The 20,300-nt window shown below is 39.1% G+C and overlaps 1 protein-coding gene across 1 annotated transcript; it reads right to left on the bottom strand.

Moving 5' to 3' along the window:
• Window positions 1–7,457: 7,457 nt before the first annotated feature.
• On the bottom strand, window positions 7,458–17,946 carry LOC21410558 (PRKR-interacting protein 1). Its single transcript, XM_024175439.1, has 2 exons — window positions 17,646–17,946; window positions 7,458–7,948 (listed from the first exon to the last, which is right to left on the bottom strand). Exons 1-2 carry the CDS (start codon window positions 17,895–17,897, stop codon window positions 7,670–7,672), a joined length of 531 nt encoding a protein of 176 aa, XP_024031207.1. The 5' UTR covers window positions 17,898–17,946; the 3' UTR covers window positions 7,458–7,669.
• Between the last annotated feature and the right edge of the window lie 2,354 nt (window positions 17,947–20,300).

The raw sequence follows: 20,300 nt of genomic DNA, 5'->3' as shown, positions 1-20,300 counted from the left end.
CTAATGGATAGTGATTCATAAAACACATTCATGAACCAGAGCGCTCTTACTAATCCAAGTACCGAATCAACACTTAAGAGAATTATTTATCTACTTCTTTCTCAAGAAGGAATGGATTCCATCTCGTATAATAACATTCCCAGCTACCTATTTCATCATGTCTCCAAAATACAAGGAATAGGATTCAGGGTCTCAGAATCCGTACTGAGTAAATCAAAAGACATAAATCCATAAATAGGAGTTTGTTAAGAACTCAGGATTAAGATCATTCTATATATGACCATCGGTAGACTCAATTAGAATTTCTATGCTTAACGGAAATTATTAGAAATTCATATTGTGTCTGTGTCCATGTTCCACACAATCTCATTATGTGAAATACACTCATTCAATATCTCACCATATTAACAGTGCGGATAACACCGTTCCATTCTAAATGGGAATGACATGTATTAGTAATGTTCTAATTAAAGATTCCGAACTTTAATTAGATTTATTACGAACATCACTTTTTGATTATTATCCTTACACATTATCCTCTCGTATACAACACTTATATACCATGTTTAAGGTTACATAAATAATCAAGGAATTTTTATTTGATATTCATAAAATATTCATAAATATATGCACATAAAATGATGAATAAACTCTTTTATTAATTAAATAACAAATATCCTATTACATCTTATGCTTCTAGGACACTATTCCCAACATATACTTCCAATCACTAAAATAGAGAATTCTGGGGATGATCGAACACAAGAATATCAATCATCGACTAGAATCTAGAATGTCGAAGAAATTTTCATAGTCGAATTTGACTCTAAAAGAATAACCAATAGGAATTGAATATTGAATAGATATGAAATCAAATAATGATTAAATCTCTAAAATCCGGTGACTCAATGAGGATTTTCGAAGCTAAGAATGATAATCGTACACTAGAAAGAGAATGAACGTTATGGCATGTTTTTGTATTAGGAAGGAAATCACCGGACTAACATTCGAAACAAGGAGTAGTCTTGATCTTAGAATAACATTGATTCATGATAGAAAGAAAATATGAATCAAAATACGGTTATCAAGTAGAAAGTCCAACTCCAGTTCAAAACAGATTAAGAATAGAGTTTGAAATTAGAATCTCAAAAGTGAAATGGTAGAGAATGGTATGGTATAGAATTGATATCCAAAGCCAATGTCTTACAATGATACGGTTCAAGTTAACGAGGGAATCACCGAGACTAACACTCGAGACAAGGAAGAATTTTGATTCATGAGTGACATAGGACTATGATAGAAAGATAGCATGATTCAATACGCTAAAAATAATAGGGGGACCAGCTTCTGGTCAAAACATATTAAAAATAGAACTCGAACTTGGAATCCTGGAACTTGTGGGTTATGACCTACCACACTTCCCAAATAAAAGCTGAACATAATTTAATATAAGAGATAAATGTCAATCTCTCGACAGGGTCTATAGCCACCATCATCATTATTTGAAGGAAGAACGATATCTTATTAACTCAAGGAATCCATGAAATAAACACTCTTGAGAAAAACTCTCTCAAGAGATAAAAGAATGCATAAGGTGAATTGAACGAGTGGCTAGGATACAAAGCTAGATTGCAAGACTAAACTTGCGCATTGATCCAATTGGAAAGAACCAACCAAGGAGGAAAGAAACTTTAACAATCAAGACTGCTCGATTTTAAGTCATCGCCCTCCATCAACTTAAACCCCCATGTTAGACGTGTCGAAAGGTGGAAGGAACCAATATCGAGAATTCAACTGCGCGGAAGTCAGAACGCATATCATCTCAAAATTGAAATCCTCATGAGAATTTCAAAGTCAATACTGATTTTGAATTTGAAACTGACAAAAGTCAATATCACTTATGGAAACAAATCCATAACATTAGATCAAAATAAAAACTTCACGAGAGTTTCAAAGTCAAACTTTGATTTTAAGCTTCATATCGATAAACATCAATATAGGAACATAGAATTTATCCATCGAAGTACTCTAGGAAAATGAAACGAACTCTAACGTCAAATTCTCAAGTGCAACTGTATCAATATTAACTAGTATTGTACGACACGTCCTGACACAAAAACTGTAAAAAGAACAAAACTCAATAGAAAACTCCAGCAGACTCGATTTCCCACAGAATTCGAAGCTGTGCTCTGATACCAAAAACTATCACGACCCTAAAGATGGGATCGTGATTATTAGGGTATAATTTAAAATTTAACTTAATTAAACTGAATTGTTTAACAAAAATCACAAAAATAAATACATAAATATCAATATAATTCGCTTTAGAGACTTTCTTTTACAAATAACATTTAAAACAATCCATAAAGTCTAAGAAAAATAGTACAAATATGGGACAATGTCGACTAATACAATTTATATACAGAAATACAGTACATCTCAAAATTAAAATTATAAATTTGAAACAAACAAACCACTTGGAATCTCGCGCCGTCAATCTATTAGCATCCACTTGTCACTTTGTAAATCTAAAGCTCTAACTCTAGAGGGGGTTTAAAACATTAAAAATATAATAGTAAAAGTGAGCAGAACAGAGAAAACCCTGAGAAAACCCAGTAAAAACCCTGAGAAAACCCAGAAAAAACCCTAAGAAAACCCTGAGAAAACCTTGAGAAAACCCTAAGAAAAACCCTAGAAAAAGCCTGAGAAAACCCTGAGAAAAATCCTGAGGAAAACCTTGAGAAAAACCCTAAGAAAACACTGAGAAAACCATGAGAAAACCGTGAAAACCCCGAGAAAACCCCAAAGAAACTCTGAGAAAACCCTGAAAAACCCTGAGAAAACCCTGAAAACCCTGAGAAATTCCTGAGAAAACCCCAAGAAAACCCAGAGAAAACCCCGAGAAAACCACACGAAAACCCTGAGAAAACCTTGAGAAAACCCTTAGAGAAACCTGAGAAAAACCCTGAGAAAACCCTGAGAACACCCTGAGAAAACCCTGAGAACACCTCGAGAAAACCCCGAAGAAACCCCGAGAAAACCCTGAACCCTGAGAAACCCTGAGAAAACCCCGACAAAACCTTGAAAAAACCCCGAGAAACCCCCGAGAAAACTAAGAGAAAACCCTGCGAAAAACTTGAGAAAAACCCAGGTGTCCCCGGGGTGTCCTGGGGATGCGCCGGGGGAGCCCCGGGGGTGTCCTGCGGGTGTCCCGTGGGTGTCTTGGGGGTGTCCCGGGCGTGTCCTGGGGGTGCCCTGAGGGTGCCCAGGGGGTGTCCTGAGAGTGCACCGGGGTGTCCCGGGGGTCTCCTAGGGGAGCCCTTGGCGCGCCCCGGGCATGTCCCAGGGGTGTCGGTGCCCCTGGGGTGCCCAAGGTGCATCCCGGGTGCGTCCCGGGAGTGCCTAGGGGTGCCCCGGGGGTGTCCAGGGGGCCTCCAGGGTGTCTCGCGCGGGTCTCCCAGGGATCTCCCAGGGGTCAGCCGGGGGTCTTCCGGGGGTGTCCCGAGGGTGCCCCGGCGGTGTCCCGAGGGTCTCCCGGGGGTGCTCCGGCGGTGTCCCGGTGGTGCCCCGGGGGTGTCCTGGGTATGCCCAAGGGTGCCCCAGGGATGCCTAGGGGGTGCCCTAGGGATGCCTAGGGGGTGCCCCAGGGGTGTCCCCGGGGAGCCCCGGGGGTGTCCTGGGTTGTCCCGGGGGAACCCTGGGCGAGCCCCATGGGAGCCCCCGGCGTGCCCCGGGGGTGTCCCGCGGGTGTGTCGGGAGTGCCCTGGGGGTGTCCCGGGGTTTTCCCGGGGGGTGTCCCGGGGGTCTGCCCACCAGGGGTCTCCCGGGTGTGTGCCGGGGGTGTTCCGGGAGTGTCCCGGGGCTGCCCCGGGGGTGCCCCAGGGTTGCCTCGGGTTACCCCGGTGGTGCCCCAAGGGTGTCCTAGGGGTGTCCTATGGACGTCCCGGGGGTGACTCGGGGGTGTTCCGGGGGTGCTCTGGGGACGTCCCGGGGGTGTCTCGGGTGTGTTTCTGGGGTGTCCTGGCGGTGCCCCGGTGGTTCTCCGGGAGTGTCCCGGGGGTGTCCTGAGGGTGTCCCGGGGGTGTCGGTGCCCCGGGGGTGCCAAAGGGGTGCCCCAGGGGCATCCCTGGGGCGTCCAGGGGGTGTCTAGGAGGTGCCCCGGGGGCATCCCGGGGGCGCCCCAGGGGTGCCCTGGGTGTGTCCCGGGGGTGTCGGTGCCCTGGGGGTGCCCAAAGGGCGTCCAGGCGGCGTCCCGGCGGCGAACTCGGGGCATCCTGGCTGCGTTTCGGGGGCGTCCCGGTGGCATCCCGGGGCGCCCCGTGGGTCCTCCAGAGGTTCCCCGGGGGTGTCCTGGGGCTCTCCCGGGGTTTACCAGGGGTCTCCCGGGGGTGTCCCGGGGGCACCCCGGGGGTTTCCTGGGGTTGCCCCGGGGGTGTCCCGGGGGCGTCCCGGGGTGTCCTGTGGGTGTCCCGGGGGTGGCCCAGCGGAGCCCCCAGGGTTCCCCGGGGGTGTCCCAGGGGTGTCCTGGGGATGCCCGGGGCATGTCCCGGGGGTGTCCCAGCAGTGCCCCGGGGGTTTCCCTAATGTGACAGAAGGGCATGCGCAACATTTAAGAGATCCATTGAGTCTACCGAGTGGCGAGGTGACACGGCTTAAAGTCAAACACTTCATGGAAGCATTGAATGTGCTGGTTCAAGAAGTTGGAGACATGGGAAACACTTGGAGGCCCAACACAAGTTCAATCCTGAATGAAGAGAATCTTGTCACCATGATTAAGGTTCTAGAAGATTCAAGTTGAAGTGCTAAGAGCTTAGCAAGGGAATCCAATTCAAATTGGCCAAATTGGGCCTAGGGAAAGACTTTGTGGCCGAATTGGCCTTAGAATTGCATAGGGTCCGAATTGGACTTGGAATTAGATTAGGGTGGCCGAGTTTGGGCTTAGTTTAGATAATTAGATGTTTTAGTTTTCTTTAGGATTAAAATCGCAACCTATATAAATAGGGTTGCTAAAACTCATTTTTGGAATTAATGAATTATTATTGATATTGAGGTTTCTCATATCCGTGCTTCTTGGTTCTTGAGAAGACTTTGAACTTATCAAGTATTGTTCTTGTGGCGTTCAAACAATTGGACTTATCATTGAGATTAACATGTGAATTCTTGATAATCTTTGTGCGGCGTTCTTCAATCTTCGTAGTTCTTGATTCGCGTCTTGATAGACAACGGGTTAAGGCTTAACAATCTTGCGTCTTGAAGATCTTGGGGTTGTGATCTACGTGTGGTGTTGGGTCTCTAAGTGTGTGCCATGTCTCCAACTTGTTGAACCAGCCCATTCAATGCTTCCTTGAAGCGTTTGACTCTAAGCCGTGTCACCGCGCCACTCGGTAGACTCAATGGATCTCTTGAATGTTGCGCTTGCCCTTGTGTCACATCAGTCCCGAGGGTGTCCCAAGGGTGATCCGGGGGTGTCCCGGGGATGCCCCGGGGGTGTCCTTCCTTAGGATTATCTTTAGGCGTGTTTTATCTTAGGCGTTTTTAAGGAAGGAGTTAGAGTCAAATTCAGATTCCTTCCTTAGGATTATATTTAGGCGTGTTTTATCTTATCTTTAGGTGATTATCTTGCTTTAGGCGTCTACCTCATTAAGGGTATATTAGGATTTTTACAATTTTTAAACTCTTCATGTTATTTTTGGCTATTTAAGGCTGAAATTCGATTAATAAAATAGTTTTGATGTTTTATTCACATTGTAAGATATTCTTCTTGAGTTCTTGAAGAAACTATTCCGAACTTATCAAGGTTTCCTTGAGGCGTTCAACTTGACTTATCAAACGGATTTTTCATACTCTTTTGTGGGATCTTTACCATACCAAGGTTCTTGTTTTGCTAAACAACAGGTCGCGGTTTTCATCAATTCTTGAAGATCTTTAATCGCAATCTCATATTTGGTTACGGGTTTCGTCACGTTGTTGGCAGGGTTCGTATCAGTCCCGGGGGTGTCACGGGGGTGCCCCGGGGGTGTCCCGGGGGTGTCCGGGGGTGGGTGTCCCGCGGGTGTCCCCAGGGTGCCCCGAGGGTGTCCCGGGGGTGCCCCGGGGGTGTCCCAGGGGTGTCATGCTAACTAAATTTGACAAATATTTGATGAAATGGCACTGAAAGCTTGATTACATTGACTTCCTCTCTCTCATAAACTTTTCCCGACAAAATTTGAATACTAATATGAATATCATGCAAAGTTTGTATGCAGATAAATGTCTTTTCAACATAGTTTAACATGGTACGAGTTTTAAAAAAGGTTTATGTCACCTTTTGGGCAACATAAAATCATTTAATACACCCGCCCCAGATATTATAGTTCCAACTATTATACTAACAGAATGATGGATTTCATAAATGTTAGTCGAATTATTGATTTTGAGTAAATTAAAAATGAGAATAAGTTTTCATAAAATTAATGGTTCGATGGAATTTTATAAAATGGCATTAGCTGAAGAAGTGTTTTAAACGGTTTTGTATAGTTTAGGATTTGAAATTAACTCATTTTAAGTTTTGAGGAGCATATTAAATTAGGTAAACAAATATCTAAGAAAATTGTTCAATTTACTTTTAGAGTGTATGAATCTAAATTTCAGCCTCTTACTCTTAATTAATAGCCTTTGACTAATATAGTATCAAAAAAAAGATAATAATAAAAAACAAAGAATAAAAATATAAATTCATAAATTCATGTCCTTTCTTATAAAGTTAACCTTTTTTTATGATGCAATGGCATTACTCGACACAAGGACAAATCTATGTGGTTCCAGGCCTTGAAGAAAGCCCGACCCACCTGGCTCTTTACACATAATATATATATATATATATATTGATCTTATTTAGTGCATGAATCTCGTTTACTTAGAGGATGTTTGGTAGAGGGATTCGTTCTCTAATTCGAATCATGATTCGTGATTCGCTATAGTATTTTCTCTCAAAAAAATACACGTAAATCAAAAATGGTTCGAATCATATGGTTTGAATCCTCCAACTAAACGTTCCTTTAAGCTAATATAATTCATTGATTAAAATATGTTAATAAAAAATAAGGTAAAAATTCAAAATCTATATAATTTAAAAATATTTATCTCATTTTCTCTAACAATATTTAAATAGTAAAAAGGAGAATAAAGTAAATAGCAATGTAACTGTAAATAGCAATGTAACTGTAAACAAATTGAAGTAAATAATATATTTAAGAACTATAATAAATAATAGTAAATTAAAAAGTTAAGCGGAAAAGAAATCTTTTTACAAGCCATAAATAAAAATTCAAGTGATAAAAAGTCCTTTTTACTGCTGCTATTCACTTTAAATACTTTAAACTGAGGTATTTACTATTTTTTGTTTCATAAAAATATTATTTATTACAATTTCGGATAGTAAAATTGAATATAGCAAAATTTTCCAATAGTGTGGTCCTGTAAATTAATGATCTTTTTTCTGATCCATCGGCAAAATTAGACTGCACAGCAATCAAATCTATCGAGGCACAAAATAAACAAAATTAAAGTTAGACTCCAAAACTGGATCGCCCAAATTTTTTGTTTTACTACAAAGAGGACAAGAGGCACATGTTACAAGCTTGAAACAAATTTTACGGTGTAAAACTCAAATATTTGGTGCGCAATTGGTTCATTTTGCTGCCACCTCCCCGTTATCAGAGTCCCCCCCTTCTTCATCTGAAGACTCTTCTTTCTTAATATGTTCTCCATCTGCATTTCCCGTGCTCTTCTTCTCCCTTTTCCTCTGCTTTTTCTTTTGACGTTTCAAGCGCTTTTTGGCAGTTCTCTCCTCAGCGGCTTTCAACCTTTCTTCCCTTCCCATAGTGAATTCAGCAACTTCTTTCCTTCGCTGAAAGTCGACATCCATCCGAGCAAGTCTATCCTGCTCTTTTCGTCTCATTTGTCGATACTGTTGCAAGTAGAGATTAAGGAAAACACATGCGTAAGAAGCTAATATTAAAAGAAGAATAGGTGTAGAGACTAATTAAGCTTTCTTATGAATGTAAGGAAATAATATCAGCATACTAATGTAATGATCGGGAAAATTTTGATCCGGACAGTCCGGCATTTGACCGTATTTCTTTCCGGAATTGTAAGTAGTGAAATTTTAACTTGATCGAAAGAATATCGTGTAAAAACTTTATGTACGGGACAAAATTTTTCGAAATGTGTAAAGTTATAATACGAATATGTCTTCAGAGGAAATTCGTAAATATCAGTTATGCATAGTGCAATATCAGTTAAAAATTAAAAATTTTAACAAGTATATTTTAATTCTGAAAAATTGAAAAAGTTGGTATGCGACCAAATGACAAGTTAAAAAAAGAGCAGAAATGTCAGAATTAAAGAAAATACCAATAGTTCCTCAAATAAGATTTTCTCGAGTCAGTTAGAACGAGAAATAACTCAAAAATCAGTACCGCAAGGGTAAGCGTTTTGAGCAATTCTGGATCGATTGAAATGAAAATTTCAGAAAAAGAAATTTACTAATGAGATCCCCAAAGGAATTGGGTTGAATATGAGAAGTTTGACCTGAGATATCTGCCAGTCCAGAAATGCAGTACATAACCTGTACCGCGAAAGAGATTATCAGTACCGGAAAGATACTCATTTTAAGAAATAAAAAGTTGGGTCTCGACAAGAAAAATTTGAGGAACTTAGAATCACTCAAATTAAGTATTCAACTTAAGTAGAATTAGTAGAATTAAAGTATTTTCTTTTGTTGGAAAGAAATAGAAAGTGAATAAAAAGTATTTTCTTTTAATTAGAAAGTAATAGGAAAAATTAATAAAGAATTAAATTGTTTCTTAAAAAGGCTTAAGAAGGAATTAGAAGCCAAAATGTGTTCTTCTTTCCTTGGAGTGGCCGAACCTAGAGAAAAAGAGAGAAACCAAAGAGAAATCAAGGAAATCAAGCGTTTTCGACAAAATTTCTTCCGTTCAGTCCAGTAGAAACAAAACCCGTGGCGTTCTAGCGAAAAATCTCAACTTATAGAGAATGAATAGTAACCAATCTCGGAAAACTTCTGTAAAGTAATAACCAAAACTGAGGTTTTGTAGAGCACCATGATAGGAGTCTAATGGCGTAGGAATTGAAACGATCAAACGAGATTTTGGTGGATTTTGACTAAAAATCCGTGAGCCCTAAATAAGAAGGAACTTGTGTTTTTGTTCAATTTTTGAGTTGAAATTTGTATTGAGACTTATGAATCTTAACTCCAAGAACTGAAATCGGAAGTTAGAACGAGCTATTGAAAGCTCGGGTAATGAGAAAAACTAGGCGAAACTCTGCCGAAATTTCCTAAACCTAGATAGTAAGTGTTAAGTTATGGTTTCAATTTTCAAGAATGAGTAATAGTTTTAAGATCCTAAAATGAGTAAATTGAGGTTTCAGAAATCGAAACACTCAAATTGTAGAATTTGCCTCTTAAGCTAGAAAATTCGGCTTAGAGGAAAAAAAGTTCAAAAATGAGTTTGAGATTGTATTTAGAAATTTAAGTCTGAGGAATTTTGATGTTGAGAATAGGAAGTTGATACCGATTTCCATGATACAAGTTTTGACACGAAAACCGAAGCAAGAAGGAGGAATTCTCAACAAGCGGGAATACTAGCAGATTATTTGTAAGTGTAGACATATATGTTTGTTTGTACTCGAGTAAACTGTAGGATAAACTTAGAATTACAAAATTGTTTATATTTCTAAGTATTGTGATATTGAGTGTTTGAGGACTTAGTGCCCTAGATTGCAGAAGGGCAACATACGGTTACCCTAATGCTCAGTTTAAGGTATGCATTAAGCATTATGCATCTCATGTTAAGCATGTGCACGTAGAGAAAGCGTTGCATAGCATTTAATAAAGTTTTAAAATACTTTGAAATGCAAATCTAAAGTTTGGTAAAGTTAAAAGACTGACGGGTCGTCGGCCTCCTAAGGGAGGAAATCTCAAAGAGTAAGAGATCCCGACTAGACCAGGCGGTTAAGCAGGGGCCCAGGCCCACATTAACAAGAACAGAAAGACAAGTAGTTATTAAAGCATTTTTGCAAAGGAAACATACATTCCTGCATTATGACACATTATACAGTCTTACTAGTTTCAAGATGTTTGCATGTCTATATTTGTTGGGCATACACTCATCAGTTTACTCGTGTTGCAGGTAAACAGCCAGCTATATAGTAGTTATGTTTGATGGACTGGCTGATGCAAGGTGGCAGATATGTCATAGGTTCACAGGAGTGGTGTCTACTTCGTCCGCGTAGGAAAAATTCCGCTGCAGAAATAATGTAACGTAGAACAAAAGTTTATGTATTAAGTATTAAGAAAGAGATGGTACGGCGTTAGTAAAGAGCATCGGACTGTAATAAGTTAAGTTTCGGGGATTATTTCCATATCCGAAGTTACAAAGTATTAGCTAGATGTAACATTAATATAACAAAAGAACATGCTAAGGAACATGTTGAGAACTCGGAGGTAAAAAGAAAAAAAATGCACCTATGTATGTACGTGGTACAACGAGGTGATAGTTAAGTAGCAAGTAAAAGCTAACATGAGGGCAAGAGTCGATATAAAAGCACTGCTACTGAATATTTACTTTCTTATTAAACAAAAACATATTACAGGCCTATATATAGATGTACACGGCTAATGAATTCAAAAATAAGTTACAAACTGACTTCCTAGTTTTAAGGCTGACTTTAAGGCTTCTTTGTTCAACGTAACTGAATTCCCAATACTCCCCCTCAACCTGAACTATACAGGTTGTACATTCCCAATCTATCTACTAATCTTTCAAATAATGGCCTATACAAACCCTTGGTTAGCAGATCAGCCGTTTGATTCGATGTTGGCACATATGTCATGCAAATCGTTCCATCTTCTATTTTCTCCTTGATGAAATGTCGATCTACTTCTACATGCTTGGTTCGATCGTGATGCACTGGATTGTGTGATATGTTGATGGCAGCTCTGTTATCGCAGAAGATCCTTAATGGTCTATCTATAGGCATTTTCAGTTCATCCATCAGTAACTTCAACCATAGAACTTCACAGACACCGTGCGCTACCGATCTCAGTTCTGCCTCTGCACTACTTCTTGCTACCACCGTCTGTTTTTTACTTCTCCAAGTCACCAAATTACCCCAAACAAACGAACAATATCCTGATGTGGACCTCCTATCATCTACTGAGCCAGCCCAATCAGCATCCGTAAATGCTTCAATTAACCGGTTATTTGTTTTCCTGAAAAACAATCCTCTTCCAAGGTTTCCTTTCAGATACTTGAGAATCCGATAGACAGCCTCCATGTGATCTTCCAATGGAGAGTGCATAAACTGACTCACACAACTCACTGCGAATGCTATATCTGGCCTCGTATGAGATAAATAAATTAACCTCCCCACCAGGCGTTGATAACGACCTTTGTCAACAAGACCTCGTCCCGAATTTAGCTTCAACTTAACACTCGGATCAATAGGAGTGTCCACTGGTTTGCTGCCTAGCATTCCTGTCTCCTTCAGTAGGTCCAGAACGTATTTCCTTTGTGAAACAGATATACAGTACGATTTCGAGCTACTTTCATTCCAAGAAAATATCTCAAACTTCCAAGATCCTTTATTTCAAATTTGGAAGCCAGTTTCTTTTTAATTCTTGCCATTTCTTCCAAATCGTCTCCAGTCAAAATCATATCATCTACATACACAATCAGAATAGTAATCTTACCCTCACGTTGCATGTAGAAGAGTGTATGGTCGGATTGAGCTTGCTTGTAACCATGTTGTAGGATTGCCTTAGTGAATCTCCCAAACCAAGCTCTCGGAGATTGTTTCAAGCCGTATAATGATTTCCTTAGACGACATACCTTGCCATTCCTTGTTTCATCATCAAATCCAGGAGGCAAGTCCATATACACTTCCTCTTCCAGATTCCCATTCAAAAACGCATTTTTTACATCCAATTGTTGGAGAGGCCAGTCAAGATTGGCTGCAAGTGAAAGAACAACTCTTACTGTATTAATTTTTGCCACCGGGGCAAATGTTTCCTGATAATCAATCCCGTATGTTTGCGTATATCCCTTGGCAACTAATCTTGCTTTGTAGCGCTCAATTGACCCGTCTGCCTTATACTTGACTGTGAACACCCATTTGCACCCAACAGGAGCCTTGTCTCTGGGTTTCTGAACCACTTCCCACGTTTGATTTTTCTCCAAAGCTTGCATTTCCTCCAAAATTGCCTTCTTCCAGGCAGGGTTCCTCCATGCTTCCTGTATTGTCTTCGGCAGCTCGATGGGTGCAAGATTGGAAACCAGGGCCTGAACTGAATTTGATAGGTGATTATAGCTCACAAAGTTAGAGATTGGGTGTTGTGTACACGATCACGTCCCCTTTCGAAGAGCTACAGGGACATCTAGTTCGGCCAAGTCTATTTCAACATCCGATTTTGGTCTAGAGGTTTGACTAGCCGCAGAAACCTCTGAAGTTTGAACTACTGGAGGCATAATTTTTTCCTCCTTTCTCGGATACTTCCGCTTGTAGGTCATTAATGGAATTGGTTGAATCATATCTCCCCCTACCGATTTCTTTTCCAGACTTGTAGGCGGCAGGTGTTCCAATTTTTTTGAATTTGAGACATCTAGATTAGAAGGTGGGATTGTTGGAGAAATATCTGGGGAAGAGGAGATCGGTGCAGAAGAAGTTTCCAGATTTGTCGGAGAGATATTTGAAGTGGACACAGATTTCGGAAGTTGATGAGGGGAAGATTCTGGGGGAGGTTCCGAATCATTTGAACCTGGCTGAGAGAATGGAGAGATTTGAGAAGTGGGTTCCGAATGATTTGGATTGGGCTGAAAAAGTGGAGAGATTTCAGGAGTGGGTACCGAATGATTTGGATTGGGTTGAATTAATGGTGTCATTAGAGGAGAGAGAGAGAGAGGGGAAGGCTTTGAATATTAATTTGAAATAGATGACCCCTGATTAGGTGGGATACAGTCCCAAAAATATTCCCAATTTTCAGAATTTTTATTGTGTAAGTCCGAAATATCTGGGGTGGAAAAATTCGAAAGAAATTGATGTTGCTCCCCTTGTGTGTTCTGTTTTGGAAAATATGGTTGATTTTCAAAGAAGGTAACATCTCTAGACACAAAATATTTTCGTTTTCCGGGAGAATAACATCTATAGCCCTTTTGTGTAGAAGAATAACCCAAAAATAGACACTCATGAGAACGGGGATCTAATTTACCTCTATTGGGATCATGATTATGGACAAAAGATGAACACCCAACTCAGGATAATATTCAAGCAATGTCTTATATTGTAAAACCCTACTTGGCATACGATTTATTAAATAACAAGCTGTGAGTACAGCATCTCCCCAAAAACACTTTGGTACATTAGAATTGAATAGTAAAGCACGAGCAACTTCTAACAAATGACGGTTTTTACGTTCTGAAATACCACTTTGTTGTGGTGTATTAACACATGAACTTTGATGAATGAGGCCTTTTTCAATGAGAAACTGATTTAAAATAGAATTAAAATATTATGTTCCATTATCAGTACGCAAAATTTTAATATGTTCATTGAATTGCGTTTTGATCATGGAATGGAAATTTTGAAATACTTGTTCTGCCTGAGATTTTTCTTTTAATAGGTACACCCAACAAACACGAGAATGATCATCAATAAACGTAATAAACCATCTTTTATTAAAAATGCTACGAACACGGGAAGGTCCCTAAATGTCACTATGAATGAGAGCAAAAGGTTTTGAAGCCCTATAAGGTTGGGGAGGTAGAAAGACACGTTTGTGTTTTGCAAGTTCACAAACATCACATTGAAAGGAATCTTTATTTCTAAACAACGAGGGAAACAAATGTTTCAAATATAAAAAACTTGGATGACCTAGCCGACAATGTAGGAGCATGATTTGTTGTTCTCGAGTAGGGGAGACATTATGATTGACCATATGACCCTTTACGGAAAGATCGTCCTCGAAGTAGTACAAACCAGAGAACTCTTTAGCATTGCCAATCCTCTTCCCCGAAATCCGATCCTGAAACATACAAGCAGAAGGTGTAAATGTAACTAGACAATCCAAATCGTTAGTTATCTTGCTTATTGAGAGAAGATTACAAGACAACTTGGGTACATGTAACACAGACTTCAAAATTATATTTGAATCAATTTTCACGGTACCAATACCAGCAACAATAGAAAAGGATCCATCTGCAATTTTCACTTTTTGATTACCGGGTGACGAAGAATAGGAGGAAAAAAAATTTTCACAACCAGTCATATGGTCAGAAGCACCAGAGTCTATTATCCATGGCTCACCTTGATCCTTTAGTCCACTCAATGCAGACAAATGATTACCTTTTTGAGCAACTAGTGACGTGCTTGGAATCACTGTGTTAGTCAACATCTTGCAGAGTTGTTCCATTTGTGCTTTGGATAGTGTAACAGAATTGTTGGACCCCTTTGATTCACCTTCATTTGAACTTTGGAATGCTTTTCCATCCTTTCCACGAGATTGCAGACTCCAATTGGCAGGTTTACCATGAAGTTTCCAACACTTTTCTTTAGTGTGGTATGGCTTCTGACAGTGATCACACCAGGCTGTATTTTTCTGTTTTGTACGTAAATCTGGGCCTCGAACAGCCAGGGCTGAATTCTCAATCGCAGGTGGAGGTGGTGGTGGGGCAGATTTGTGGAGCATAACTTTCTTTCGGCTTTCCTCCCGTCTTACTTCCGCGAAAATCTCTTCAATGGGTTGGAGAAGTTTCATCCCGAGTAGGCGACCACGAACCTCGTCCAAATCTCGGTTGAGTCCAGCCAAGAAATCATAAATCCTCTCCTTTGCTAGCATCTGTCCATAGAGAACCGCATCTGCTGGATCCTTCCATTCACAGACATGAAAGAGATCCAGTTCTTGCCACACTTTCTTGAGAGCATTGAAATATTGCGTCACATCCCGTTCACCTTGTGTCATAGTTCTAACAAGGTTCCGCAATTCATAAACTTGAGATGTATCTGCATAATCAGAATATGCTAGATGAACAGCATCCCAGATTTCCTTTGCTGTGGGATAAAACAAATAGGTGTCACCAATGGAATCCTCCATGGAATGAATTAACCAGGCCATTACCATGGAGTTTTGAATATCCCAAGTCTGATAGGTAGGATCATCAATACTCGGTCTGCTATTAGTCCCATCCAAATAGCCGATCTTCCCTTTACCACGAATGACCATTTGAATAGAGCGAGACCATTGAAGAAAATTTTTGCCATTCAATTTATGAGAAGTAATCTGTAGGGATGAGTGTTCATGATTTGCAGTGGGAACAATTGTAGAGGTTGGGTTAGAAGTTCCTGAAGCAACCTCAGACCCATCACCTCTGCTTGCTCCAGTCGCCACTTCGGCCATCGTCCCTCTCAACCTCACGTTAATTTTTTATTGCTCTGATACCATAAAAGCTAACATGAGCGCAAGAGTTGGAATAAAAGCCCTACTACTGAATATTTACTTTCTTATTAAACAGAAACATATTACAGGCCTATATATAGATGTCCACGGCTAATGAATTCAAAAATAAGTTACAAACTGACTTCCTAGTTTTAAGGCTGACTTTAAGGCTTCTTTGTTCAACGTAACTGAATTCCCAATAGCAAGTAATAGATTAGACAATATTTCGGCCTACTAGTAGTAGTACAAGGTTGGCGACCCGCCGCTAGGGCGGGAGGCGTCACAACTAAAGCTAAACCTTAAATGAGAATGACAATAAATGATAAATAGTTTCACTAACGTAGATAGTTCCAGTGAAGAAGCTTGGACTTGATTATAGGCAGAATAAGTTGCTCAAGAGGTGGAGTGTGCTGTTTTGATTTCTGGGTAAAAAAAAAGGTTCCCCAAGTTTGATCAACATAAGGTAATCGTCAGAAAGAGAGATACAGAGAGAGAGAGAGAGAGAGATGTTTGATGCTTGATATAATGTTAGGCGGTCGTCCATAGTACAGCCCAACAGACAACCTATTCCAATTATTTTCTTCCAAGAAATAGTAGTCTTCATTGCCAGCATAATGCTCTGTGCCACACAAATTCACGAGTGCTGTACAAGATGAGTCATTATCGACTAGTATTTGCATAATATACAGGACGGAAATTTCTGGGCGTGCAATTGACGACAATCTAAATCATCAAGACCAACAAGGTACATAACAACAACTAGCAACTGCCAGAAGCATATACAAAAGAAGCAAGATTTAGTAAAATCTTGATCAGATTGGAGGCTAGTAGTAGAAGTACAGATTTCTTTTTCTTCAATAACATATTTTCATCTCTTTCCTACAATTGTGGAATTGCTAATTTAATTAATTCAAGCCTCTACGAGAATTTGACTTTTGTTCTAGAGTCAAAAGTATGAATTTTTGCGAACAAGCCAAAAATATGATTCTCAATTGGCATGGAACTCGTTTCCAATAATCACATTCAAAGTGAGATAGGCCATAAAAACACAATAACTGATGACGCTGAACTATAGCCACTCAACATGGTGGTGGATTTCCCCTATAGCCACTCATCAGTTTCATTTCCATCTCCAATGCAATACAAACTTCTATGCCAATGCCAAAATTTGACATTGTTAAGAAAAACATTCTCCAATGCAGTACTTTGGTAAGTTAATTCAAATTTTGCACCAAGTATAGCATATGCCAACGTTTGCCTTTTGGTTGCTTAATTGATAATGAATTGACACTTTCACCTAATAACTACAAATATTGTCATTTCTCAATATTTTGAAAATTAGAAATTTTCCTTTATAAGTTTCAAAGCTTGAAATTTATAACAAAATGTAGGTATAGCATGTGAAATAACTTTATGCATTGGAACAAAGAATAGAACAACTCATCATATATCCTATTTTTATACCTTTATGAAGAATATAGCATTGGCATTGACATTTGCATAGGAGATGGTCTAAAGGGATTTAATGTCTAACCAATACATCTAAAACATCAAAAGTAAATATCAAAGTATCCTAATCACTAGTTCACATGTCCCAACATTGTAACTTGAGGAGTCGCCATAAATGAGTGCCTAACATCATTGTGGACACTGGACATGCATCCCCTTTAGAGTTTGGAAAGACCCTCGCAGACAAGTATACATCCTGATAGCCCCCCAACAATTTGAGGATCGATACTATTGAGGGCAAGGACAAAATATACTTATCGGTAAAACAAACTTGGGAATTTCATTACCGTGTTAAGAGCCCAATTAAAGCCATCTAGGAATCATTCTAATAAATAAGAACTTAGTTATTGTCACTCTAATATGGTATAGTGATTATCATTCTAAGAAGGAAGAACTTAGTTACTAATTGTTTCCGAGCTGAACGAGGAGCAGTTTCCCAACAATACAAGCAACGCCAAAGTTTTACATGAGTATATTTCAATCAATTGAATTTCCACACACAAAATTTGCAATAAAGTCAAATACATCCTAATCCCTATTCTACATAAACAGACAAGAAAATTTGAGGATTTAACAAGCTCTGCGAATAATTTCCACTCAATAGTTTCAAAACAAAAGAACTCCAATTCCAAAAAAACTGTACCTGATGAAAGTCGCCGGAGCCGGAACCGGCAGAACTGCCGGAGGTGTTGCTGACGCGGACGGGGACGTTCTCGAGGATTCGCCGGAGCTTAATTTCGAGATCCTCTTCCTGTAGCACCGGCGGGGTATACTCCACAAGCGCCGTCGACCCGGTCGTCGCCGGCGCCTTCGGTGGAAGCGCGAGACTTCTCTTCTCCGGCACCGGCGCCGCCACCATCTGCAAGTCCTTGTCTTTGGGCTTGCCCGTCGACATTTGGTCTTCGAAACCCTAACTAACTTCTTTGTTCAATTTTTCTTGTCTCTTCTGGCCCCAATAATAATTGTCTAGAAATTCTGTAATTAGTTGAGAAGATTAGAATTATAGACCCCGTTTTGTCGTTGATTTAAATTTTTAATTTAAATTAAAATGTAATTTTATATAAAAATTTTTACTATAATAAAAAAATTAAATATAACTATATTTTAGAATTTTTAATTATAATCAGTGTTGAAATTTTAGATGGGCCGTCCGCGATTACTGAAAAATCTGAATTTTTACTTAATGACCGAGCCCGAACTACCTGAATTTTTGGGCTGCTCAACCCGACCTGATTTTCTCCTTAGACGGGCATCGAGCAACATTTGGCTGCCCTTGCCCGATGGGGCTGCCCAAACCCGACTGAAAATGCTTGAATTTTTAAATATTTTTTATATTATATATTTATATATTATTATAGATATATATATCTATATATTACAATTTGAAATTTAAAATGAACACACGAACTATATAAAAAAATTATTTTTTTATTAATTTTTAAATTTGTAATTTATGATTGTCTCGTTAAAAACCTTACCAAGAAAAACTCAATTGGGATAAAAACTTTGTAAAGAAAAAAGAGTGCAATTATTATAGGAGGAATTACAAATTTGACGAACTTATAAAGTCTATACAAGATTACAATAACATTATATAAATTAAATAAATATTTACAAATTACAATAATAAAATTTAATTTGAAGCAGAATGATCGTCTTGAAAATCCAAAAGTTAATCTATTAAATTCGTCGATCCATTCTTAGCTTGCCGGTGAGATTATATCGTGTAAGCATTGGTCGGAACGATCTTAAACCTTGATGCATCATATAAGTGGAGTTCCATCTTATGGGCATATCTAAGACTAATGCTCTAGGATTTGATTACATGATTGTAGAAATCTAAACCAATATTGTATTTTTTGATTACTACCTTGAATCCAAGCAATATTATCTCTAATTCTTTTAATATGACCTGACATTAATTTTAAACCGGATTTTATTATTAAATTAATTATATGACATGTACAACGTTGGTGAAATATATCATTATTATCGAATAAACTTAAATAATTTTCAAAAAGTTTTATTGCTTTAGTATTTGCAGTTGCATTATCTAATATTATAACCATTACTCTATCCCTTAAACTATATTCATCAATGATAGATAAAATTGTGTTATATATTAAATTTGCAGTATGTGATCCTATAACATATTTGAAACTTAATATTCTCTTATCTAAATCAAAACCTTTATAATAATGTCCGGTTACAATTAAATAATCTTTGTTGGCAACAGCGGATTAAATATCTGCCGTTAACGCAACGCAACCACTAGTAGAGTGTAAAATGTTGATTAATGCTTAATTTTCTTGTTTATATAATTTTAATGCATCTTTCCTAAGAGTAGTTTTTGAAAAAAATTGTGCATTAGGATTATGTACAATTTTAATATAACGCTGTCAATTCCTTTGTTCAGTAAAACTAAGTGGTTGATCTAATGCGGCTACTAAGCGTGTCATTTCTATACGATCAACTTGTGGATCGTATTTCCAAGTGGTTAGACCGCTGGTTTGGCAATTAAATGATAATTGTGTTTGGCGAAAATCGGGTCCGCCTCCTTGCTTTTGAAGACACTTTTCAGAGTGTCTTCTCAAGTGTGTAGTGTCATGAATAGTGTTACCTTGTAATTTATCACCACAATATTTGCTTTGAGCTATGTATTTAATGTTACCGTTATGTCGACCTCCTCAAATGTGTTGAAATGGTCCCAAACTGCTGAGGTGCACTTGCATTTCTTCTTCGAACTTGCAACACTTGCACTAGCACTTCCGCTTGCCTCTCCTCCACGCCCACCACCATTACGTCCACAACCACTAGTACGTCCACCAAGGCTCGGATTTGCAGTTTCCTCAGCAACTCTTTCTGTAGTTTGTGATTCCTGCGCTTGAAAAACATTAAGAAATTGCCCTTCTTCGATGTTGCATTGGGCATCAATGGGAATATCACCACCATAACCGAAAGAAGCCATTATGAAAAATAAGAGAGATTGAGAGCACTTTGAGAGAGATTAAGAGAGATTGAGAGAGATTTAAGCGAGATTAAGAGAGATTTGAGAGAGATTAAGAGAGATTTAAGAGAGATTGAGAGAAATTAAGAGAGAATAAGAGTTTTTGGGTGAGGAAAATGGTTGGGGGAGGAGGGTATTTATAGGAAATTTTTTGGCTTGAAAAAAAAAATTTTTCCCCTAAAAATTTGGTTCCAACGGCTATGTGAAATTCGGGCTTTCGGTCAGGTTCAGGCAAAAATCGGGCAACGGTCTTAAAAATAGCCATTGGGGTTTGAAAATTCAGGCGGCGTT

The sequence above is a fragment of the Morus notabilis genome, unplaced genomic scaffold, assembly GCF_000414095.1.
Source record: "Morus notabilis unplaced genomic scaffold, ASM41409v2 Scaffold78, whole genome shotgun sequence".
Classification (NCBI taxonomy): domain Eukaryota; kingdom Viridiplantae; phylum Streptophyta; class Magnoliopsida; order Rosales; family Moraceae; genus Morus; species Morus notabilis.
The sequence above is the reverse complement of the archived record's forward strand: the minus strand, read 5'-3'. Positions and strand labels throughout refer to the sequence as shown.